The following is a 26,096-nucleotide window of genomic DNA, read 5'->3' as shown; positions in this document are numbered from 1 at the left end:
GGTTCATGAAAAAGATGTTATTGGAATTGCTCATCATCCACATCAGAACCTGATTGGAACCTACAGTGAAGATGGTCTCCTGAAACTCTGGAAACCTTGAAGGATTGATGCTTATTATTGTTTATTTTTTAAACCCATTGTCTATTGTACACTTACAAGTATAACTAATTGTGGTTTTCTCTGTAGAATAAACTTCCTGTTTCATTATAATTTCAGTTCTCCACATTCCCGTTAGTATAAAGTATGACTGTACTGAAGCTGAATCTGTTTAGGCATAAGAATAATGCATATAGTAATTGGGTTTAATAGTGCTGTTATTGACTTTAAATTGTTTTATGTTGCAGAACCAATAGATCATTAAAACAGAACACTTTTTATAGAATTCAACAGTGTACTGAGTTTTAAAATAAAATGCTACATTTTCTGGGAGTGACCAAGTGCAGTAACTTTTTTGTTCCATAACAAAATTTGTTGTAGAAATTGCCTTATACACTTCATAGCTAGCATAAGTGTTATATAGCTCAATTTGGATAGATTCTCCTGTACAATAACAATTATGCCTATATTAGCTTAATGCTTAGAAAGGTTTAATCAGGCTAAACATCCAACTCAAAACTATGGGCTCAGTTTTGACCAGGAGTTGCTCTCTTTTTTTGGAGTAACTTGCTTTTTCTGGCGTAACTTAAAAATCCCCAGTTTTCCCAATCAATTTGCACCAGCCTAACTCAAAAGGGGGCGTTACCAGCCACCTACACCAGTTCTGCCCATTTAGGCAACTTTGGCCAGCTAATAGTTACTTCATTTCTACTTAAGCCAGCGTATGTGGCCACTTCAGAAAACCCTTGCGGAGAGTTAAAGAAATCGGCGCATGTAGGTACATCAGAGGCCATTCGGCCTGGGATAGGGACGGGAAGCGGAGAGGACCTGCACCTAAACCAACCAAGCCTTACCCTTAGCAATGTTTGCAAACAAGTTCTAACAACTCAATAATAAATAAAAAACTTAAGTCCTACCGTCATCTTCAAACTGAAATTCATCTTTCTGCACTCGGCCTGGGAAGGCAGTGGGCCGGTGTGGGAGGCCACTCGGCCTGGGCTAGGGGCGGGACAACGCACCCGGGAGGCCACTCGGCCTGGGCTAGGGGCGGGACAACGCACAGGGAGACCACTCGGTGTGGGCTAGGGGCAGGAGCGAGTAAACTGGCCGGCATCGAGATTCAACGGAGAGGCTAGACGCAATGATTTTTCCAAACACAGTACTTATTTTGCATGCAGCAGTGATTTTTCCAAATACTACACTCCTTCTGGCACGCAGCACTGACTTTACCAAACACAGCACCGCTTCTTGAATGTGATTTTCCTACCACCGCACTCCTTCTGGCATGAAAACACAAGCAGCTAGCTAGCTCTTTAAAAATGGCCAATTGCCAACTCGCAGCGCTACTGCTCATGTGCGGACATCACCATATTTCATTGTGCATGTGCAGATGTCCCGGCACATTTTCCAGCACAGAACAACTGGCCATGCTGCGCAACTGCAGTGAAGAGGCCACACAGCGGCCAAAGTTCCAACATTTTTTTTTGCCATATCTCGGAACATACATAAGTGGTGCAACTCCGGTAAGTGTGCCGAAAAACAGGCTCGGCCAAAATTGAGCCCAATCAATCTCCAAGTTAGCAAAATTAAAGCCTCCTTCCACAAGCAAGATCAGTTATTAGGTCAAAAGGCCTTTGCTTTTCTGGCTCAAGTAAGACATAGATGTTTTAATCAGTGACTATGTTCACACTGTATAGCTGAATTACCTTTTCCAAAGAGTGATGACTAAATTTGAGGATATTCTGGCAACTAGGTAAGTGGCTATCCAGGAAAATCTAAAAGTAAAAAGTTGCAATGCAATTTGTATAGTCAATGTTCCATCTATAAAAGATTGAAGCATTTTTGCAATTTCTCAATGTTAATAAATCCATATACCATTGTCAATGTTGTCAGAATTAACACATTCAAATTTGGCCCATTTGCTGAAAACCAACTTAGACTGGAGTTCCAGCTAAGCAAAGCCATCATATTCATAGAAATTTACAGCACGGAAGGTGGTCATTTCAGCCTATGCCAGCTGACAAAACAGCTATCCAGCCTAATCCCACTTTCCAACTCTTGGTCCGTAGCCCTGCAGGTTGCAGCACTTCAAGTGCACATCCAAGCACCCCTTAAATGTGGTGAGGGTTTCTGCCTCTCCCACCCTTTCAGGCAATGAGTTCCAGACCTTGCCACCCTCTGTGAAAAAATTCTCACATCTCCTCTAAACCTCTTACCAGTTACTTTAAATCGATGTCCCCTGGTTGTTGACCCCTCTGCCAAGGGAAACTAATCCATCCTATCCACTCTATCTAGGGCCCCTCATAATTTTATACATCTCAATCAGGTCATCACTTAGCTACCTCTGTTCCAAGGAAAACAAACCCAGCCTATTCAATTTTTCCTCATAGCTAAAATTTTCTAGACCAGGCAACATCTTTGTAAATCCCCTCTGCAGTGCAATCATATCTTCCTTGTAATCTGGTAACCAGAACTGCACAGTACTCTAGCTATATGGCCTTGCTAGTGTTTTATAGAATTGAAGCATAACCTCCCTGCTCTTCTATGCCTCAACTAATAAAGGCAAGTATTCCGTATGCCTTCACCATTTTATCTACCTGGCCTGCTACCTTCAGGGATCTGTGGACCTGCACGCCAAGGTCCCTTTGTTCCTCTACACTTCAGTGTCCTACCATTTAATGTGTATTCCCTTGCCTTGTTAGCCCTCCCCAAATACATTACCTCTCACTTCTCTGGATTGAATTCCATTTGCCACTGTTTTGCCCACCTGACCAGTACATTGATATCCTCCTGCAGTCTGCAGCTTTCTTTATCAACCACACCACCTATTTTTGTATCATCTGCAAACTTCTTAATCATACCCCCTACATTCAAGTCCAAATCATTGATTATATATCACAAACAAGGGACTTAGTACTGATTGATCCCTGTGCAACCCCACTGGAAACAGCCTTCCAATCACAAAAACACCCATCAATCATTACCCTTTGCTTCCTGCCTCTCAGCCCATTTTGGATCCAACTTATTGCTTTGCCCTGGATTGCATAGGCTTTTACTTTCCTAACCAGTCTGCCATGTGGGGCCTTATCAAAAGCTATGCTAAAATCCATATAAACCACACCGACCCTCCTGGTTACCTTTTCCGAAAATTCAATCAAGTTAGTCAGATACAACCTTCCCTTAACAAATCCATGCTAATTAATCTGTGTCTTTCTTTCTAAAAGATTTATCCTGTCCCTCAGAATTTTTTCCAATAATTAATCTGACCACTGAGGTTAGCTGATGGGCCTGTAATTATTCGGTCTATCCCATTCTTCCATTTTTAAACAACTGTACAACATTAGCAGTGCTCCAGCACCACACCTGTAGCCAGAAAAGATTGGAAAATGGGCAGCGCCTCTACTATTCCCTCCTTTGCTTAACAGCCTGGGATACATTTCATCTGGGCCTGGGGATTTATCCACTTTTAATGCTTCCTCTGTTTATTTCAAGAGAACACCAACGGCAGATCAGGGTCACAAAAGGAGCGGAGACCCGGGAGCAGCGCAAGCTAGTGCAAGAGGGCGACGGCAGCAAAGTGTTATGTCATCAAGGTCCAGGTCAGTGATTGGAGCATAGGCAGATACAGCGAGACTGGAGGGATGTGATCAGGGCCAGGGGCAGCACGGGCCAGCCCACACTGCAATGTGTGTGCGTGCACACACTAGGTCTGTGCAGCAGCAAGTCTCCAATCATCTTGGATCACCCTTGCCACTGGACCAAGACCTAGCTCTGTCAAACCCATGTGATGGCTGGTGTGCAACAGCCACCACATTAAAAAAAATCCACGCACAGGCATCTTCCATTCTTTAGGATGTAGTTCAGGACCAGGAATATTAGGTCCTTCATTGAAACACCTGTGAACTCATCCTTTTTTGGCATGGAAACAAGTCATCCTTGTTTTGAGGGACTGCCTATGATGATTTCATCTAATATTGCACTCCTCCCTGATTGCAATGTCTGCATCACCCCTTTTGGGAGAACAGATGCAAAGTATTCATTCAGAACCATACCCACATCTTCTGCCTCCACCCACATTACCTTTTTGGTCTCTAATAGGCCCCTTTTTCTAGTTATCCTCAATGTATTTATAAAACATATTTGGGTTTTCCTTGATTTTACTTGCCAACATTTTTTCATGCTCTTCACATTCCCAATGTCATTTTTAAATTGCACCCCTGCACTTTCTATCCTAGATTTTCTGCTGTATTGAGCCCATGGTATGTTATAAGCCTCCCTTTTATCCCACTGATAACTCTTCCAGCTTCATTCCCCCAAACGAAGTACAGAACCGCCCCCTCCCTTGTTGCGCTTGCTACATACTGGCTAAGAAAGTTCTCCTGAATGCATTTTACAAATTCCACACTCTCTACCATTCAAAATAACTGGGAGAAAAAAAAAAGATAATAAGGTAGTTGAAAACCCCTACTATTACTGCCCTATAGTTTTTGCACTTCTATCTCCGACTTTTTGGGGGTCTAAATAGTACTCCCAGCAGTGTGATCACCCCTTTTCTGTTTTTCAATTCGACCCATATGGCGATCCTTTCAATATATCAATCCTCATAGCTGTAATTGTTTCTTTAATCAATAGTGATCCCCCCCTCTCTAGCCTGAATGAAAACCCTTAACCAGGAATGTTGAGCTGCCACCATACCTGCCATTCTTTAAGCCAGGTCTCTACAATAGCTATTGTAATCATCATATTCCCAAGTGTCTATCTGTGCTCTCAGCTCATCTGCCTTATTCCCTATACTCCTTGCATTGAAGTATATACCATTTAGCACTACAGGCGTGATGTCCGAAATCCAGAAACCTCAGGACCAAGGTCGTTCTGGAAATTTTCAGAATGTCTTTGCCTGGGCCGAAGAAAGCAAGTGGGGGGGGGGGGGGGGGGGGGTCGGTCAGGCCGCCGTAGGTGGCGGGGCTGCATCGGGAGTCAGTCAAGGACCGGGCAGCCGAATTTCGGAACAGTTTCCGGAACTCTGGATTTTGGATGTCACTTATACCAAACGTACTACTTTTTCTGCTTTGCTTTCTTTCCCTACTGAATCTTTTCAGGTTCTCATCCTCCTGTCAAGCTAGTTTAAACACCCCAGCAAGGATATTAGTCTCTTGAAATATTGTCCAAAATATTTCCAAAGTCTCAAGTAAATTAGCCTCTGAAGACCATTAGTACCTTTATTTTTTATTTAAATACAAGTTTGTAGAATACACCAATAAACATTCAAGAGTACACAAAAGGATTATCCTCCAATTACAACCAATGCAACCATGGATGTTAAACATGTACAATGATTACTGAGATTGCGGTCTTCATACGTGGTCTTCCACAAAAAAAACCACAATTTGAAGTTGTCATCAAGGCCCATTTTTAAGAGGTCTGACACTGAACCCCAGTTCTGGGGTGATCATCCTCATCATCATGATACACCTCCCCATTGTAGCGGTGCCTCGACTGCTGTGGATCAAAATCTACCAAATCTACTTGTTCCATGTCATCAGTGATGTCAACCTCATGTCGTGCAGGGAGCAGTTTTTCTAAAAGGCCTAATTTATCTGTCTGGATAGAGCCATTCTGAGGAAAATTCACCTAAAGCCAGAAATAGAGTGTTGAAAGATACATGTACGTTTGTCAGTTTAATAAACTTGAGCTATAATTTTTGAAAGCATACAAAAAGTATGGCCCCCTAAAACTTCTTGCAGTTGCTTCACTATCCTTATTAAAAAAAATGGCATTTAAAAAAAGTTCAAATTATACAGGTGTTAACATCACAAGCTTAAAAAGTCCTAAAATTTAAATCCAATACAAAATAATTTGAGCAGCACCCAAATGATCCATGCTTGTTTGTGGAAATTAGAAAAGCACCCCACTGGTTCTTCAAACTCTGCTACTCGAAGAGAGTATTTAAGTAGCACTCTTGTCTGAGCCATAATGGCACAGAAGGCCAATCAGCCCACTGAGTCCATGCTAGCTCTCTGGAACAATCCAGTCCCATTCCCCCACTCTATCCCCATGGCCCTGCAAGCATATTTCCTTTTGAAATTCTTGATCGTCTCATCAGCAGCAAGTTCTAGATCATTACCACTCGCTGCAGACAAAAAATTCTCATTCAACTTCACTGCTGCAAGTTACCAACTTAAATTTCAGCTTCAAAATAATGTCCAGTCAGGTAGATCTGCAGTTCTACAAATCAAAAACACCTCTAAAGAAATGCTGGCATTGCTTCCAGTCTTCATTTCTTATATGGAAGGTAGTCAGGGGATCGATGTCTACGCCTTTACAAGTGTATCGATATGGTTATTATGAACACATGGTGCTACATGCAGGAAGTGTTGCAGTAAAGAGAACTTGAATTTATATAGCACCTTATGACATCGGAACGTACCAAAGCACTTCACAGCCAATGCAGTACTTGAAGTGTAGTCAGTGACAATTTAGGCAAATGCAGCAGCTAATTTGGAAACAAGGTCCGCACAAACAGCAATTAAAATAAAAGATCAGGGTCTATTTTGGTTGCGGCCATTTGGGCTGTGCCGACATTGCTAGTCGCATTTCCCTGTAGCCCTGCAATTTTTTTTCCTTCAGGTACTTATCCAACTCTCTTTTGAAAGATACCATTGAGCCCGCCTCCACCACCCTTTCAGGCAATGCATTCCAAATCTTAACCACTCTCTGAACACCACCTTTGGTTTTTTTTCCAATGACCTTAAATCTGTGTTCTCTGGTTCTCAACCCTTCTGCCAATGGGAACAGTTTCTATCTACTCTGTCCAGACCCCCATCACATCTCCTCTGCTCCAAGGAGAACAATCCCAGCTTCTTTAGTCTAACATAACTGAAGCCCTCATTCTTGGAATAATTCTCGTAAATCTTTTCTGCACCCTCTCTAAGGCCTTCACATTCTTCCTAAAGTGTGGTGCCCAGAATTGGACACAATACTCCAGTTGGTGCCAAACCAGTGATTTATAATTTCCACACTTGTCAACCAGTCCGGTCATCTTGAACAATTTATGCACACCTACCCCCAGATCTCTGTTGGTGCACCCACTTTAGGATTGCACCATTTAGTTTATATGTCCTCTCATTCTACCAAAATGCATCACTTCACATTTTTGTGTTCAATTTCATCTGCCATGTATCCGCTGATTTCGCCAGCCTGTCTTACTGAAGTCTATCATTCTCCCCCTCACTGTTGGCTATACTTCAAAGTTTTGTATCATTTGCACATTTTGAAATTGCGCCCTGTACACCCACATCCAAGTCATTAATATCAAGAATATAGTGGTCTTAGAATAGACTCCATGGGGAACACCACTGTATACCTTCCAGTCCGATAAACAACCGTTCACCACGACTGTTTCCTGTCACTTAGCCAATTTCGTATCCAGGCTGCCACTGTCCCTTTTATTCCATGGGATTCAACTTTGCTGGCAAGCCTATCATATGGCACTTTGTCAAACACCTTTTGGAAATCCATGTACACTACATCAACCGCATTACCTGCACCAAAAAATTCTATCAAGTTGGTTAAACACGATTTGCCTTTAACAAATCTGTGCTGGCTTTCCTTAATTAATCCACCTTTATCCAAGTGACAATTTTATTCCTGATTACTGTTTCTAAAAACTTGCCCACTACCGAGGTTAAACTGACTGGCCAGTAGTTGCTGGGTTTATCTTTACACCCTTTTCTCTCCAGTTCTCTAGCACCACCCCCGTATCGATGGAGAATTTGACGATTATGGCAAGTACTTGTGCAATTTACGCCCTCAATTCCTCAGCATCCTAGGATGCATCCCATCTGCTCCTGGTGATTTAGCTACTTTCAGTACAGCTAGCCTAATGCCTCCTCTTAACCAATTTTATCCTAACAACCATCTCCACTACCTCCTCCTTCGCTATGGCAGCTTCTTCCTTGGCGAAGACAGATGCAGCGCACTCATTTAGTACGTCAGCCATACCCTCTGCCTCCATGCATAGGTCTCCCTTAAATCGGCCCCACCCCTCCTCTTATTACCCTTTTACTATTTATATGCCTATTGAAGACTTTTGGATTACCTTTTATGTTGGCTCACATTCTATTCTCAAACCCTCATTTCCTTTCTCACTTTTGACCTTTCTATATCTATCTATGGCCTGATTCTCAAATGTATTTGCAACCTGACATCTCATATGCACTCTTTTTCCACTGCTTCATATTCTCTGTTTTGTCATCCAAGGATCTCTAACTTTCGTTGCCTTACCATTCCTCCTTGTGGAAATATACCTAGACTGTACCTGAATTATTTCCTCTTTAAAAGTTTTGCCTGCCAATCTTTAACTTCAGTTTACCCAGGCTAGTGTGATAGATGGTGGCCAAGACCCCAGAAGTCCCCTTGATCTTCAAAATAGTGCCTGGGGAACTTTTACATCCACCTGAGAGCACTCAGAGTACTTAGTACCGAACTGACTCAAAACAATCAGATTTCCTTGGGGCAATAGTCACCATCCCATGGAAAGCCACCTGCAACATGACCCTACATTCTAGTCCAAGGGTTAACCATTGGTGCATTTTTAAGCAATGATGATTAGATACCTTGTGCCACCTGCTTGCTCCTTTTAAATTGCCAGAATGGGTGCTATGCCTCTATCCCTATTAACACCCAAGCTCAAGGCAGGGCTTGTTTTATGCCAAATGCAAGCATGAAAATTGGTCAGATGGGAAGATATGCACTCCTTTGATAGCGCAATGCCACATCAAAAAACTTGAAAAAGGAAAGGTCATTCTTCATAACTCCCAGGAATCTGACCCTTAAATGGCTACTCCAGTAGCACATGAAGAATGTTCCAAGAAGATAATTGAAGACTACCAAAAGGTAATCTCTCCACCATCTTATCAGTATCAAATAGTTTTAGGTCAATTATGGCTTGGGCCACATCCATCCTAAAATAAATTCCAGAATTGGTTCAATAAAGGTGGAATATGTGGTTAAAGTAAAACATCCAATGATAGTTTATCCCCAAAGTCTTAGCATATGGAGACTCATTCAAAAAGGGATATAGATCAAGACTGACCAAAGCAAGTCCCAATTAAAGCTCACACTTAAAAGAACTGACCAAAATGTTGCAATCCTGCTGAATTAGAGAAGCAGATACAATCTTCAATTGTAAGAGGTATGCATTGAAACAGGCTTTAAATTTCAAATATTAAAGATATTTAGAATACACAACCTGCACTCTTAGTTTCTAAATTGTAGATGCAGTACTGTAAAGTTAAGTGAAAGACCATATTATTTCAAGATTTCAGTACCAAGTGTTTGCAGTTTTTAAAAACGACTTCATTTATCTTCAATATTTATATCAAGTTTGTGCAATTTGTAATCTAAAAGTACAAGAAAGTTACTGGCCAGTGCATAACTCCAAAACAAAATTGCATACCTTGAACTGGATGATTAGACGACCTTTTTCATATGGTCTGCGATAAATAGGCATACCCTCATTCAGCACACACTTGATATCCCCATGTTTAACAATGTGGCCTGCAACAAATACAAGAAACAACATTTAGGAATCCCATGTTGACAATATCCTCTTTTGCAACAATTCTTGTCCAGGTTAAGTAATGGGACACCTTTTCATTTCAGCCATCAATATCAGAATTCCTTTTACTCTGTCCCAAACAGCATTCCTTGCTGAACTTAATAAAGTTTGCCATTTTCCACTTCAGAATGTTTTTGCACCAAGTGACAATTCCAATTTATGGGTGGTTGTGCACTATAGCCATATATGCATTCGTAACTAGGTTAAAGCTACATAACCAGACACACAAAAAGGTGCCCAGTGAATCACCCAGTCTTTGTACAGAAGCAGTCTAATACCAGACTTACCAGGATGTGATGTAATGATTATAGCTCTTTTATCCAAAGTTGTGATTGGGCGATGAAAGCCACAAAGAGCCTCCACCAGCTCCAGTTCCATATGCATAACAAGGTCTTCCCCTTGCCTAAAATTGAAACATCATACACGTGAATAAACATTAACCAGGTCAGTTTAATGTACACCCCACGCTGACTCAGCTGCTATTCTGTACTTTTGAAAATAAATTACCTAGTGAAGACACTGTGGTCTTTTTGATCGAGGACAATGATGATATCTCCAGGTTCCAACCCAGGTTCCTGGTCACCTTCACCATGGAATGTTAGTTTCTGGCCATCCTTCATGCCTTTCTCCCCCCAAGAAGCAAGGACAGAAATAAGTTAGACTGAAAGCTCTACAAAACACACTCCCCAACCACCTTTAAAAACTTCTCTGATGCATGAAAGCTACAAAAGACACAAAATAGTACAGTCAAACAGAAAGAAAATTGAAGTGATTTATCCACAAACACATTGCTGCAACTTCAGAAGGTTTACTAAAAGAAGCAAGTGTATTTTCCTTTTGGCGGGGGCAGGAGATAAATTAAGCCAGGAGACTCAAATAGAGACAGTTTAAAAACAGGCTTTAACCTCCCCCGCCACAATAACATACAGGCAATCAGGACATTGAACTTGCAAGATAAATAATGCACTGCTGCTCAGATGTTCTGAGCGTAACTGCCAAAGAACTGACCCATCCCCAATATGTCTGGATTAATCAAAGAGCAAGCATAAAACTGGTTAGTTTAGCTCCGCAAGACTCTCGTTTCACTTGCAAAATAGGTTACTTAGGCCATTCAATTAAGGCATGTCAAATATAATTATAATTGCAACATTATGCATGAAGCTTCAGAGATGTTGAAAGGGAATGGGTCAATATTTCAAACTGGGAGTGAAAAACATCCAAATCTTTGACAGGTCACGTAGTTTAAATAAAATGATCTTAAAAAGGAATTGTTCCAAGCATTAACGTGGGTGCAAAACAAATTCTTCCCAGCTTTGGCTCATCACTATACCAGAGTCCAATTTCTGTTCTGTGCAGACCATCTTAGTCAGGGCAACTGCAGAGTCTTTCTTTGGGTGGGTGGAGGGAGGGAGGGAAAGGAACAGAAACAAAAGCTCAGTCCCTTTAGTGGATTCATAGCTACCATTTTACCATCATGTTATCATACCTTTATCAATGTGAACTTCCAGGATCTTCTTTTCCACAACAATTTTTCTTCCACTACAGTTTTTACATCTATCCTTCGGACTGATGCGCTCTCCTTGGCCATGACATTCTTGGCACACAGACTGAATTTGTTGAACCATGCCTGGTCCAATTTGATGGATTCGTACTTGCATACCTGATCCACGACAGACAGGGCAGCACTCTACCGACCCTTTCTTGCCACCACGACCTACAAAAGGAGAGAGAGAGAGAGAGAGAGAAACAGGGGGGAAAGTTACGACTTATCAAAACATGATGGGCCAAATGGCCTCCTTCTGTGCCGTAAATTTCTAACGATTCTATAATTCTAAAAAGCCACTAGTACACAGTACCATTTTGATTGTTTGAAGGTAGTAGAGTTCAAAATAATCTAACATAGCTCTAGTCATAATGCTCATGGTAAGTTAGTTACATGTTCTGTGCTATCAGATTCATCAGTTAGGAGTATTAGCATTATGAAATGTGATAATGTGGATTAAAGTTGCCGTTACTTTGTTATGCTTGATGGGTAAGTACTCATGACAACAGGAAGATGCTCAAGACTGCGCACAAGTAGAATATACTGGGGAGGAGTGTGGTAATATGATTGGTCCAAGCATATGCAAGCAGTTGGGTGTGGGAGTGCTAGGAAAGGTGTAATCAGGGTTGTGGTGTTAAAACCATACAACCAATTTCTAGTCACGGTTAGGAATATGATTTGGGGTTTCTTTAAGTCGGGTCAGCAACTTTTGGTGGGTGGTGGCAGAGAAAGACCGACCACCTCAAGTTTGGTAGTGATGGCAGGCAAGTCCAGGGATGAGCATTAGGCTCAATTTTGTAACAAGCTTCAGGTGGGTGATGCTGTGGAGAATGCCTGGGAAAGAGTTGCAGGACTTAATTGGAGACAAGTATAAAATCAATAAGAACTGACAGAATTACAACATGCATCATAAAATACAAAAAAACATGACACTTACACATTTAAAGAAAGCATGTATAGATTTCCTACACCATTGCCAAGAAGTCAATCGGATATAGATATTTTATAAAGGAAGATGTGAGCTTGTGGTGTTACTTAATGAATTGGAGGGTCCAATGTGTTATGCCATTCAATAGGTTGCACATCCTGTGGCATATGCGAAGTCCTGGTCGCTTCGGGTAGCCTGGACGACCACACATGCAGGAGGTGTCTCCAGCTGCACCAACTTGAGCTCCACATTTCAGAGCTTGAGCGGCGGCTAGAGTCACTGCGATACATCCACGAGACTGAGAATTACATGGATAGCAGCTTAAAAGTGTGCAGGCAGAGAGGGAATAGGTGACCGCTAGATCGAAGAAAACGACTAGGCAGGTGGCGCAGGAGTCCCCCGAGATCATCTGAGGGTGAACAAAACTGTTTGCAACCTAGGCGTCATATTTGACCCTGAAATGAGTATCCAGCCACATATGCTGACGATACAAAGATGGGAGGAAAAGCATGTGTGAGGAGGACACAGAAAATCTGCAAAAGGACATAGACAGGCTAAGTGAGTGGCAAAAATTTGGCAGATGGAGTATAATGTTGGAAAGTGTGAGGTCATGCACTTTGGCAGAAAAAAAAATCAAAGAGAAAGTTATTATTTAAATGGAGAAAGATTGCAAAGTGCTGCAGTACAGCAGGACCTGGGGGTACTTGTGCATGAAACACAAAAGGTTAGTATGCAGGTACAGCAAGTGATCAGGAAGGCAGGAATCTTGGCCTTTATTGCAAAGGGGGTGGAGTATAAAAGCAGGAAAGTCTTGCTACAGTTATACAGGGTATTGGTGAGGCCACACCTGGAATACTGCGTGCAGTTTTGGTTTCCATATTTAAGAAAGGATATACTTGCTTTGGAGGCAGTTCAGAGAAGGTTCACTAGGTTGATTCCGGGAATGACTTATGAGGAAAGGTGGAGTAGATTGGGCCTCTACTCATTGGAATTCAGAAGATTGAGAGGTGATCTTATCGAAACGTATAAGAATTATGAGGGGGCTTAGCAAGGTGGATGCAGAGAGAATGTTTCCACTGATGGAGACTAGAACTAGGGGGCATAATCTTAGAATAAGGGGCCGCCCATTTAAAACTGATGAGAAATTTATTTTCTCAAAGGGTTGTGAATCTGGAATTCGCTGCCTCAGAGAGATATGGAAGCTGGGACATTGAATAAATTTAAGACATAGATAGACAGTTTCTTAACCGATAAGGGGTTATGGGGAGCGGGCAGGAAAGTGGACCCGAGTCCATAATAGGATCAGCCAAGATTGTATTAAATGGCAGAGCAGGCTCAAGGGGCCGTATGGCCTACTCCTGCTCCTATTTCTTATGTTCTTATATCCGCGACATAACTAAAACCGCCTTTTTCCACCTCCGTAACATTGCCCGCCTCCGCCCCGCCTCAGCTTTTCTGCTGCTGAAACCCTCATTCATGCCTTTGTTACCTCTGGACTTGACTACTCCAACTCACTCCTGGCCAGCTTCCCACATTCTACTCTACGTAAACTTGAGGTCGTCCAAAACTCATCAGCCCGTGTACTAACTCGTACCAAGTCACGATCACCCTGTGCTTTTTGACCTACACTGGCTCCCGGTTAAGCAACGCCTCGATTTCAAAATTCTCATCCTGGTTTACAAATCACTCCATGGCCTTGCCCCTCCCTATCTCTAATCTTTTTCTGCCTCACAACCCCACAAGATGTCTGTACTCCTCAAATTCTGGCCTCTTGAATATCCCTCAGTATAACTGTTCAACCAATGGTGGCTGCGCCTTCAGCTGTTTGGGCCCTGAGCTCTGGAACTCTCTCCCTAAACTTCTCCGCCTCTCTATCCTCCTTTAAGACACTCCAAAAGCTTGTTTAAAGAGGTAGGTTTTAAGGTCATCTGCCTTAATTTCTTCTTGTGGTTCGGTGTCAAATGTATCTGTTTTGCCTTGTAACACTGATGTGAAGCGCCTTGGGAAGTTTTACTACTTTAAAGGCGCTATAAAAATAAAAATAATTATTAAGTGCACTATAGACCCCCAAACTCTGTATTTTGGAGATAGACAGGACAAATGTAACAGTTGTGGATTTCAACTATCCTAATATTAATTGGGGAAAAAGTAGTGTAAATGGTACAGAGGGAGCGGAAATCCTAAAATGCATTCAGGAGAACTTCTTTAGCCAGTATGCAACAAGCCCAACAAGGGAGGGGGCGGTTCTAAACTTGGTTTGGGGGAATGAAGAGGGGTATCAGTGGGAGAGCATTTTGGTGGTAGTGATCATAGTTCAGTAAGATTTAGGGTAGTTGTGGTAAAGGACAAAGGGGGACCAGGAATAAAGTTTCTCAATTGGGGTAAAGCAAATTTTGCTGAGCTGAGATAGGATTTGGCCAAAGTAGACTGGAAATGGCTTCTTGATAAACCATATCAAGAGAAGATCCTGAGGGTACAGAATAAATATGTTCCCTTAAAAAAATAAAAGGTGGGGCTAACAAATCTAGAGTTGCTGGGATGTCAAGGGAAGAAAAAGGGAAGCTTATAACAGATATAGGTTGAACCTCTCTTATCCAGGACTCCCTTGTCCAGCACCATTCCCGGCCGCCGGGTGGCACATGCGCATAACTCAGACACCCACACTCCACAGGTTTCCCATTCCCTTTTTAGGCACAACAGTGATAGCTTTCCTTTATGATTTAATTAAATCATTCACCAAAACAGAAAATCAACACTTACTAGAAAGAGAGAGATCAGCTGTAGCAGAACTCCTCCTCCTCCTCCTCCCTCCCCGATGACCTCCCCTCATCCGGCACAAGCTAGATCCCAAGGGTGCTGGATAAGGGAGAGTCAACCTGTACCGAGAACTCAACACTACAGAAACTCTAAGAGTACAAGTGGTGCAGGGGTGCAATTAAAAAAAGATATCAGGAAAGCAAAGAGAGAATGAAAGAATATTGGCAAGTAAAATCAGGGAAAACCCAAAAGATGTTTGAAGAACAAGAGGATAACTAGAGAAAGACTGGGGTCTATTAGAGATCATAAAGGAAATCGGTGTGTGGAGGTGGAAGACGTGGGTAGGATTCTTAATGAATACTCTGCATCCGTTTTCACAAAAAGAGAGGGCGATGCAGACTTTGCAATGAGGGAGGAGTGTGAAATATTAGACGAGATAAACAGAGGGGAAGTATTAAGGGGCTTAGCAGCTTTGAAAGTGGATAAATCCCCAGGCCCGGATGAAATGTATCCCAGGCTGCTCAGAGAAGCAAAAGGATTGAAATAGCAGAGGCTCTGACAATCATTTTCCAATCCTCTCTGGCTACAGGTTTGGTGCCCGAGGACTGGAAGACTGCTAATGTTGTACCTTTGTTTAAAAAGGGAGAAAGGGATAGACCGAGTAATTACAACTCAGTCAGCCTAACCTCAGTGGTGGAAAAATTATCGGAAAAAATCCTGAGGGACAGGATAAATCTTCATTTGGAAAGACATGGATCAATCAAGGACAGTCAGCATGGATTTGTTAAGGGAAGGTCGTGTCTGACTAACTTGATTGAATTTTGAGAGGAGGTAACCAGGAGGATCGATAAAGGCAGTATGTATGATGCAGTGTATATGGATTTTAGCAAAGCTTTTGATAAAGTCACATGGCTCAGTGCTGGGTCCCTTGCTTTTTGTGGTATATAATCAATGACCTGGACTTGAATGTTGCAGGTATGATTAAGAAGTTTGCAGATTACACTAAAATAGGCTGTGTGGTTGATCATGAAGAAGAAAGCTGCGGACTGCAGGAAGATATCAATGTACTGGTCAGGTGGGCAGAACAGTGGCAAATGGAATTCAAGCCGGATAAGGTAATGCAGGTCAAACAAAGAATGGAAATACACCTTAAATAGTACGACACTAAAAAGTGTACAGGAACAAAGAGACCTTGGGGTGCAGGTCCACAGATCCCTGAAGGTAGCAGGCTAGGTGGATAAGGTGGTTAAGACGACATATGGAATACTTGCCTTTATTAACCGAGGCATGGAATACAAGAGCAAGGAGGATATGCTTGAACTGTATAGAACACTGGTAGGGCTGCAGCTGGAGTACTGCGTGCAGTTCTGGTCACATTTCAGGAAATATGTGATTGCACTGGAAAGGGTGCAGAGGAGATTTACAAGAATTTTGCCAGGGCTGGAGAATTTTGGCTATGAGGAAAGATTGTAGATGCTGGGTCTGTTTTCTTTGGAACAGAGGAGGCTGAGAGGAGATTTGATTGAGATGTATAAAATCATGAGGGGCCTGGATAGAGTGGCTAGGAAGAACCTGTTTCCCTTGGCTGGGAGGGGGGGGGGGGGGGTCAACAATCACAGGGTGTGGATTTAAAGTAATTGGGGGAAGATTTAGGGGAGATGAGGGGAAATTTCTTCACCCAAAGTCTGGAACTCGCTGCCTGAAAGGGTGGTAGAGGCAGAAACCCTCACCACATTTAAAAAATACTTGGATGTGCACTTAAAGTGCCGCAACCTACAGGGCTACGGACCAAGAGCTGGAAAATAGGCTGGATAGCTCATCGGCCGGTGCAGACACAATGGGCTGAAATGGCCTCCTTCCGTAGGTAAATTTCTATGATTAAGATAACTGATGCAGTGACTAAAGTGAAATTGCATTTTGATTACTGTTGGTATTAATATTTTTGGTCTTAAATTTTGCACCTACATGCATGTGTGTGGGGAAATGGTATGTGGTATGATGATTATATGTTCCTTTATCTTTATTTGCACTCAATTTTGTCTGTAAAGGATAAACAGCAAGATGATGCCAGTGTATACAAATAGGTGGTGTAGCAGCAGCATTGGTGGGTGAAAGAGGAAAATCAGCAGCTATGGGTAAAGGTTGGAGTCCTGGATTTATGCACTGGGGGCCGGGGGGGAAAAGAGAGAAAGAAAAGAAATGTAGTGCTGGGAGTTAGGCTGTTGGCACCCATCAATACTTTGTAGGGAACACTTCTCACTCACCGCCACCCCCCCCAACCCAGATGACCAGGAAATTTTCCTGTGGTTTAGGCTTGTGGGAACACCACTATTTCCCTATAGACCTATAGATAGCCAACACTGCTGCCATTTCTGAATTTATGATGGGGATCCAATTGCAAATGGTCCGCAAGTTAGTTACAGACCAATGAATTTGATATGAATGTACAAGCCATACCGACCGTTTCCAAAGCGCACACTGGTCACTTAAAAAGGAGCGGGGCAATTTCAAGAATAACCAGTCCCACTCTTAATGGACCAGCTAGAAGTTGAATGTCTAAAATAACCTGTCTCCACAGTAAAGTTCCTAAAATTATTAGTTTGCACTACAGCCACCATTTTGACAAATTACATACCTTCACATTTCTCACATATTACATTCTTCTGCAGTGCTAGTTTCTTAGTGGCACCATTGTACATATCCTCCAACGACACAGAAAGCTGATGGACCACATTCTTCCCTGGAGACAGTTAAAAAGAATATTTACTTGTGAGCATAGCATTTGTAATTAATACATGAAATAATCTGTCACTGATAATGGCAAGAAAAATATAGTAAACTCCCTTAATTTTACAAATTAGCACAGCCACCCCGCCCCAAAAGGTTCCAATTCAAAATTGCACATAAATCTCTCTCCACGTTAGCTATGTAGAGGCCAGGCTTTTCAAAGCACTTAAATGTCAAGCTAGATGAGAACAATGTGGACAGAAGCCAGAGATCAATGTGACTTCCCTCATTATATTGTACAGAGTTTTTTTTTAAAAGAAATGTTTCATTCTCATTGCATTAAAGTTTCTTCAGATGTTGCTGCTTAAGTCTCAACAGGCTGTTGAGAAGCAAAAGGATGAAATAGCAGAGGCTCTGACCATTTTCTAATCCTCTCTAGCTACAGGTGTGGTGCTGGAGGACGGCTAACATTGTACAGTTGTTTAAAAAGGGAGAAAGAGATAGACTGAGTAATTACAAGCCAGTCAGCCTAACCTCAGTGGTGGGGAAATTATTGAAGAAAATTCTGAGGGACAGAATAAATCTTCACTTAGAAAGACATGGATAAATCAAGGACAGTCAGCATGGATTTGTTAAGGGAAGGTCATGTCTGACTAACTTGATTGAATTTTTTTGAGGTGGTAACAAGGAGGGTCGATGAGGGTAGTGCATTTGATATAGTGTACAGGGATTTTAGAAAGGCTTTTGATGAGGTCCCACATGGCAGACTGGTCACAAAAGTAAAAGCCCAGGGCAAAGTGGCACATTGCTTCCTTCCTCTAAGCCAGTTTTGGATACAAAGGGTAATGGTTGATGGGTGTTTTTGTGACTGGAAGACTGTTTCCAGTGGGGTTCTGCGAGGCTCAGTACTAGGTCTCTTGCTTTTTGTGGTATATATTGATTTAGACTTGAATGTTGCAGGTATGATTAATAAATTTGTAGATGACACTAAAATAGGCTGTGTGGCTGATGAAGAAAGCCGCAGACTGCAGGTAGATATCAATATATTGAGGGAGTGCAGCGAAGGTTCACCAGACTGATTCCCGGGAGGACAGGACTGACCCATGAAGACAGACTGGATCGACTAACTTTGTATTCAATGGAATTTAGAAGAATGAGAGGGGATCTCATAGAAACATAAAATTCTGACGGGATTGGACAGGTTAGATGCAGGAAGAATGTTCCCAATGTTGGGAAACTCCAGAACCAGGGGTCACAGTCTAAGGGTAAGGGGTAAGCCATTTAGGATCGAGATGAGGAGAAACTTCTTCACTCAGTTGTGGACACGTGGAATTCTCTACCACAAAGTTGTTGGGGCCAGTTCGTTAGATATATTCAAAAGGGAGTTAGATGTGGCCCTCACAGCTAAAGAGATCAAGGAGTACAGAGAGAAAGCATGAATGGGGTACTGAAGTTGCATGATCAGCTATGGATCATATTGAATGGGGATGCAGGCTCGAAGGGCCGAATGGTCTACTCCTGCACCTATTTTCTATGTTTCTACTGGTCAAGTGGACAGAACAGTGGCAAATGGAATTCAATCTGGATAAGTGTGAGGTAATGCATTTGGGGAGGGCTAACAAGGCAAGGGAATACACATTAAATGATAGGACACTGAAGTGTAGATGAACAAAGGGAGCTTGGGAGTGCATGTCCACAGATCCCTGAAGGTAATGTGAATGTTTAAAAATGTACAGAGACATTGAAGTTGAGAGCGTGGGAATTGTATAGGGACAGTATAAGCTAACAAAGAATTCATGGAGGAATAGCCATGACATCTCAGACTCGAGACTGCGAAATGTTACAACACTAACACATATTGAAACAAAACCCACAGCTTACAGAAAAACCTCAAGGTCTTATTAAATCATGTTATTAACCTGAAACACTAACAGGTCTTTGTTTAAAATCAGACCACACTTGGGTCGGCTTATGAGTGGACAAAGGGAAAGAGGGATCAAAAGGGATAGGCTGGACTAGGATGTCACTCTAGCCCTATCTTGTTATCTTTTGCCGAAAATGTATAACCATCGTCCCTTTACAATGTAACGTCACTTTTTCCGTAGGATGAGCAATGGGAACTACGAAAGGATCCAGGGTTTAGTAAATTACAAAGTTCAACACTGGTAACTGAATTTGTAGAAATAAAAATAACATTCTTCACAAAGAAGAATTGCATTCCTTCTGTCTGATAAGGTCCCCGATCGGGATTTGCTTTTTAAATAAAAGCTTGCTTTGTTTAAAGCACAAACGGTATTCGTTTCAGTAATTTTGCTGAACCAGATTAAGGTAAAAGAATCCAGAGATCAACATTTGGTGTCAGAAGTGGGATCTCAACGGACGACTGCCGAAAACTTGCGAATTAAGAGCCAGACTAGCCTTGGACGAGACGAGGGGAAAGTGGCCACTGGAGTGAGTATGATTTCAATACTGCTCCAGTTTCCCCCAGTTTCAAAAGTCTGAGGAAAGTTTAGCCACTCAGGTAGTGTCTGAACGAGATCCAGGACAATCTGGTGAATACCTTTCAAACTTGGATAGAGATAGGGAAATTGCACGGTGACGCAAACCAAGCGGCGACTTGGAAAGATAGGTTAGAATAGGTAAGTCTGCCTGGGTTCGAGGCCCAGAGCCTGTGTGGGTTCGAGGCCCAAGTAGATCCGTGCGGCGACACGGAAAGTAGGGATAGTTAGAGCTAGATAGGGATAGATGATCAATCATGGATCCAAAAATTAATAGGAAAGAAAAGAGACTCTTGTGAACGTTTGTTTTAAATGAGAAATGCTTGTGTGATTTTTACTGTGTAAAAAAAAAAGCCAGGGAGTTGTGGTTTGTTTTAGCTCCACCCACTTTTTCAAACAGAATGAAAGTTTTTTTTAAAACCCTTCGTAGTGTTGTCCTGTATGTGGGAAGTTTAAGAGTGTGAACCTTATTGAATTACGTATATTCGGATGATAAGTTACGGAGCCAGGAAATGCGCAAAGGATAGGTTTGTTGAGTTTTAAAAAAAAAATTACATGGTCCCGGTGGTTAAAAAAAAAGGATTTAACATGCTCACTTACTTGTCGAAAGAAAACATTCAGAGAAGGCACAGCAAAACAACTGAGATGGATTCAAAAAAAAATATTATATTAAATAACACGACCTTGAGGCTGGAACAATTGAGATAACGAAAAGCAGTCCACAGCCTACGTGCCAGACTTCTCTCTAGTTATGGAAAAGACAAAAAAAAAGTAACGTACTAAATAGGTGCTGAAAGAAAATAAAAATGTTCTGAGATTTTAAATTATGAGAAAATTCCACTGCAGTCTAAAAAAAGTCACTCCTGTCCAGTTGGCAGAAAAACTCCATTAAATTAGGGCTTTCATTGACAGAAGGAGGACATATTAAAAACCGTAGACGTCTTAAAGAGTGCACGCACGAGAAACGTAATCAGAGTTCCACTGGGACCTCAGAAATGTATCGATAGACTACTTAGTTAAAATGGTTGGCTTTGCGTTGACCGAGGCTGATGACGAAATTGAATTTCAGTAAACAAATGTGTGGTCTCGTTTTAAATCAATTAAAAAAAAAATATCTTTGGCAAGTACTTGAATAAGAAGTTAAAAAAATATTGGAGTTTAATCAAATGCTGCCTTTCCTGATGAAAAGATTTTTTTTCAGATGGTTACGTGAAGTCACGTAATGACATCAGGTCTTCTTACAAACCTGTAAAAGGAGTTGACCCTTTCCATTGAAAGCCGTTTCATACTGAACATTATCAATTTGGATTTCTTCATAGAAAAAAGACTCACCCAACAGAGGAATAGTGCGATAGTCAGAATAAAAATAAAAACAGAACTAGCTTATGTAATAATACTTGCCTGATACAATAAAGAAATAGATACTCAAACAAAACAAATTGAAGAGTTAAAAGGCTAAGATAAATAAGCTGAAAGGGATCCACAAACCCAACTTAACCCTGACCTCCGATTTCACGGAGTGACCTCGACATGCATGGATATAATGCAGAATCAAGGGACCTGTGGGCCCTGGTAAAGCAAACCCTGAGCCCAACTGAGCATGCCCGATTTCTAACTCACCTAGGACGTGCTACTCATGATGCATTGGTGGTTGCTCACCCTAACGATGTCCAGGATCGCCTAAACGCTATCTTTAATGCTCTCACCACGACCCTTCAGAAGCCCATCAGTATGGAGCCGCCTCGGGTGGAAGGACCAAAACCTGACCCAAGGGGATACCAGATGGAACCGCAGTATTGCGTGCAGGGTTGGGTGGATAAACAGGGATACGGTTATATCAAACACCCAAATGGCCCGGGCCCTGCTAATTACAGACCGCCCTACTGTCCCCAGCCTGGTATGGGAAGAGGTCGGGGCTGGGAAAGACGAGATGGATGCTTTATTTGTGGGCAAGAAGGACATTGGAATAGAAATTGTCCCTCCCGTCAGCACGAAAAAGGAAGAGGAGGAAGAGGAGGGGGGCAAGGGGGGGGGGGGGGGGGGGAGGGGGAAAAAAAAAAAAGAGGACGGGGATAGAAACATAGAAAATAGGTGCAGGAGCAGGCCATTCAGCCCTTCTAGCCTGCACCGCCATTCAACGAGTTCATGGCTGAACATGAAACTTCAGTACCCACTTCCTGCTTTCACGCCATACCCCTTGATCCCCCGAGTAGTAAGGACTTCATCTAACTCCCTTTTGAATATATTTAGTGAATTGGCCTCAACTACTTCCTGTGGTAGAGAATTCCACAGGTTCACCACTCTCTGGGTGAAGAAGTTTCTCCTTATCTCGGTCCTAAATGGCTTACCCCTTATCCTTAGACTGTGACCCCTGGTTCTGGATTTCCCCAACATTGGGAACATTCTTCCTGCATCCAACCTGTCCAAACCCGTCAGAATCTTAAACGTTTCTATGAGGTCCCCTCTCACTCTTCTGAACTCCAGTGAATACAAGTCCAGTTGATTCAGTCTTTCTTGATAGGTCAGTCCCACCATCCCGGGAATCAGTCTGGTGAATCTTCGCTGCACTCCCTCAACAGCAAGTATGTCCTTCCTCAAGTTAGGAGACCAAAACTGTACACAATACTCCAGGTGTGGCCTCACTAAGGCCCTGTACAACTGTAGCAACACCTCCCTGCCCCTGTACTCAAATCCCCTCGCTATGAAGGCCAACATGCCATTTGCTTTCTTAACCGCCTGCTGTACCTGCATGCCAACCTTCAATGACTGATGTACCATGACACCCAGGTCTCGTTCCCTTTTCCTAATCTGTCACCATTTAGATAATAGTCTGTCTCTCTGTTTTTACCACCAAAGTGGATAACCTCACATTTATCCACATTATACTTCATCTGCCACGCATTTGCCCACTCACCTAACCTATCCAAGTCACTCTGTAGCCTCATAGCATCCTCCTCGCAGCTCACACTGCCACCCAACTTAGTGTCATCCGCAAATTTGGAGATACTACATTTAATCCCTTCGTCTAAATCATTAATGTATAATGTAAACAGCTGGGGCCCCAGCACAGAACCCTGCGGTACCCCACTAGTCACTGCCTGCCATTCCGAAAAGTACCCATTTACTCCTACTCTTTGCTTCCTGTCTGACAACCAGTTCTCAATCCACGTCAGCACACTACCCCCAATCCCATGTGCTTTAACTTTGCACATTAATCTCCTGTGTGGGACCTTGTCGAAAGCCTTCTGAAAGTCCAAATATACCACATCAACTGGTACTCCTTTGTCCACTTTATTGGAAACATCCTCAAAAAATTCCAGAAGATTTGTCAAGCATGATCTCCCTTTTACAAATCCATGCTGACTTGGACCTATCATGTCACCATTTTCCAAATGCGCTGCTATGACATCCTTAATAATTGATTCCATCATTTTACCCACTACTGAGGTCAGGCTGACCGGTCTATAATTCCCTGCTTTCTCTCTCCCTCCTTTTTTAAAAAGTGGGGTTACATTGGCTACCCTCTACTCGATAGGAACTGATCCAGAGTCAATGGAATGTTGGAAAATGACTGTCAATGCATCCGCTATTTCCAAGGCCACCTCCTTAAGTACTCTGGGATGCAGTCCATCAGGCCCTGGGGATTTATCGGCCTTCAATCCCATCAATTTCCCCAACACAATTTCCCGACTAATAAAGATTTCCCTCAGTTCCTCCTCCTTAATAGACCCTCTGACCACTTTTATATCCGGAAGGTTGTTTGTGTCCTCCTTAGTGAATACTGAACCAAAGTACTTGTTCAATTGGTCTGCCATTTCTTTGTTCCCCGTTATGACTTCCCCTGATTCTGACTGCAGGGGACCTACGTTTGTCTTTACTAACCTCTTTCTCTTTACATACCTATAGAAACTTTTGCAATCCGCCTTAATGTTCCCTGCAAGCTTCTTCTCGTACTCCATTTTCCCAACCCTAATCAAACCCTTTGTCCTCCTCTGCTGAGTTCTAAATTTCTCCCAGTCCCCAGGTTCGCTGCTATTTCTGGCCAATTTGTATGCCACTTCCTTGGCTTTAATACTATCCCTGATTTCCCTTGATAGCCACGGTTGAGCCACCTTCCCTTTTTTATTTTTACGCCAGACAGGAATGTACAATTGTTGTAATTCATCCATGCATTCTCTAAATGTCTGCCATTGCCCATCCACAGTCAACCCCTTAAGTATCATTAGCCAATCTATCTTAGCCAATTCATGCCTCATACCTTCAAAGTTACCCTTCTTTAAGTTCTGGACCATGGTCTCTGAATTAACTGTTTCATTCTCCATCCTAATGCAGAATTCCACCATATTATGGTCACTCTTCCCCAAGGGGCCTCGCACAATGAGATTGCTAATTAATCCTCTCTCATTACATAACACCCAGTCTAAGATGGCCTCCCCCCTAGTTGGTTCCTCGACATATTGGTCTAGAAAACCATCCCTTATGCATTCCAGGAAATCCTCCTCCACCGTATTGCTTCCAGTTTGGCTAGCCCAATCTATGTGCATATTAAAGTCACCCATTATAACTGCTGCACCTTTATTGCATCTTACACTAACTTCTCCCAGAACAACCTCTTTGGCCAACCGTCCCCGATTCTTATTGACTACGCAGCTTGATTGTGCAGGGACCCTCCCCGGACGACGAACCGATGATATTGTTAAAAATTCCAAATGAGTGGCAACCCTTCTTGATAGATACGGGAGCCTTCATGTCTTCTGTACAATCAAAGCTTAAACTCCCCGCCTTCACTGAAACACAGGGACTGTCAGGATTCCTGGGACACGTCTCTACATTCCCGGTGTCAGAACCAGTTAAAATGGGTTACCAGGAAGAATCGGTGGAACATCGATTTGTTATCACAACCAATCTGGACTGTAACTTGATGGCTAGAGACCTCCTCTGCAAATTCCAGTTGCATTTGGAGTGTGGAGGTGATGGGATTATTGTAAAACAGGGAACCCTTAAGCGGCAGTATACCACTGAACCCCTCAGGTGGTGGTCTCTGGACCTGCCGCAGGCACCCTATCACGTGACCCTAGCATACGATCCCAGTGGAAAGAATCAGGACCTGCAGAACTTTTATCAGGATCACGAAGGGGAAGTGAAGGAAATTCTATTGAGGGCTAGAGTGACTGGACCGGAAGGGAAGGCAGATTTTGTGGAAATGGACAGCCCCCAATGGTGGCACCACATATTACTCGAAGTATTACCTCCCCACCACGCTAAAGATTTGGAAGTTATGGTGCACCAGGCTATAGACGAGGCTGACCCTACCAGCCAGGATGTGCAAATTGTAAAACATGGCCGAACAGTCCAATTCCACGAGGACCCAAAGAAGGTCTTAACGACTCTGCAGCATCATACTGGCTCTGGCATACCTGACTATGTGGATCCTCATGTGGGCAGAGGACCCCTCCCAAGTGGGTTATACTCCCATTGATCCGATTGAGATCCCAGTGCAGGGCAATGTGGATTGGCCCTCTATCCGACAGAACCCACTGAAATCACAGGCAATCCTAAACTGACCTTTCGGCACTGTACTGCAATTAATCCGGCCTGTTTTCTTACTGAGCCACCCCAAGATGAGGAAGAACCCAGTCATGATTGTTTATCTTTAATTTAAGAGGCCATATCAATCAGGGAAGATTTTGTTGATGTACCAATTGAACATCCAGACTGTATTATGTATGTTGACAGAAGTTCTTCTATTAATCCAGAAGGTACACGAATCTCAGGATACGCCATAGTAAACCAGGAGAATCAGGTCTTGGAATCTGCCGCTTTTGAAACCGCCTATTCTGCCCAACAAACTGAACTATTCGCCCTCACCCGAGCCTGTATCTTGGCCAAAGACCTCAAAGTCAATATCTATACCGACTCTAGGTATGC

At 42.7% G+C, this 26,096-nt stretch overlaps 2 protein-coding genes across 3 annotated transcripts in view; one reads left to right on the top strand and one right to left on the bottom strand.

Annotated features, from left to right (window-relative positions):
* smu1a (SMU1 DNA replication regulator and spliceosomal factor a) overlaps window positions 1–382 on the top strand; it is a 36,528-nt gene extending 36,146 nt beyond the window's left edge. Inside the window, exon 12 of the mRNA XM_070887748.1 lies at window positions 2–382. Coding sequence (XP_070743849.1) covers window positions 2–100 — 99 coding nt within the window. The 3' untranslated portion in view covers window positions 101–382. The remainder of the gene's footprint in view (window position 1) is intronic.
* Window positions 383–5,301: 4,919 nt separating this feature from the next.
* Window positions 5,302–26,096, bottom strand: part of LOC139268901 (dnaJ homolog subfamily A member 1-like) — a 50,771-nt gene continuing 29,976 nt past the window's right edge. For both annotated transcript variants that reach the window (XM_070887734.1, XM_070887725.1), the window contains exons 4-9: window positions 17,579–17,683; window positions 11,202–11,429; window positions 10,223–10,337; window positions 10,003–10,118; window positions 9,554–9,654; window positions 5,302–5,727 (exon numbers count right to left, since the gene is read on the bottom strand). In XM_070887734.1, coding sequence (XP_070743835.1) covers window positions 5,509–5,727; window positions 9,554–9,654; window positions 10,003–10,118; window positions 10,223–10,337; window positions 11,202–11,429; window positions 17,579–17,683 — 884 coding nt within the window. In that variant the 3' untranslated portion in view covers window positions 5,302–5,508. The remainder of the gene's footprint in view (window positions 5,728–9,553; window positions 9,655–10,002; window positions 10,119–10,222; window positions 10,338–11,201; window positions 11,430–17,578; window positions 17,684–26,096) is intronic.

The sequence above is a fragment of the Pristiophorus japonicus genome, chromosome 1, assembly GCF_044704955.1.
Source record: "Pristiophorus japonicus isolate sPriJap1 chromosome 1, sPriJap1.hap1, whole genome shotgun sequence".
NCBI lineage: Eukaryota > Metazoa > Chordata > Chondrichthyes > Pristiophoridae > Pristiophorus > Pristiophorus japonicus.
This window is presented reverse-complemented; position numbering and strand designations above follow the sequence as displayed.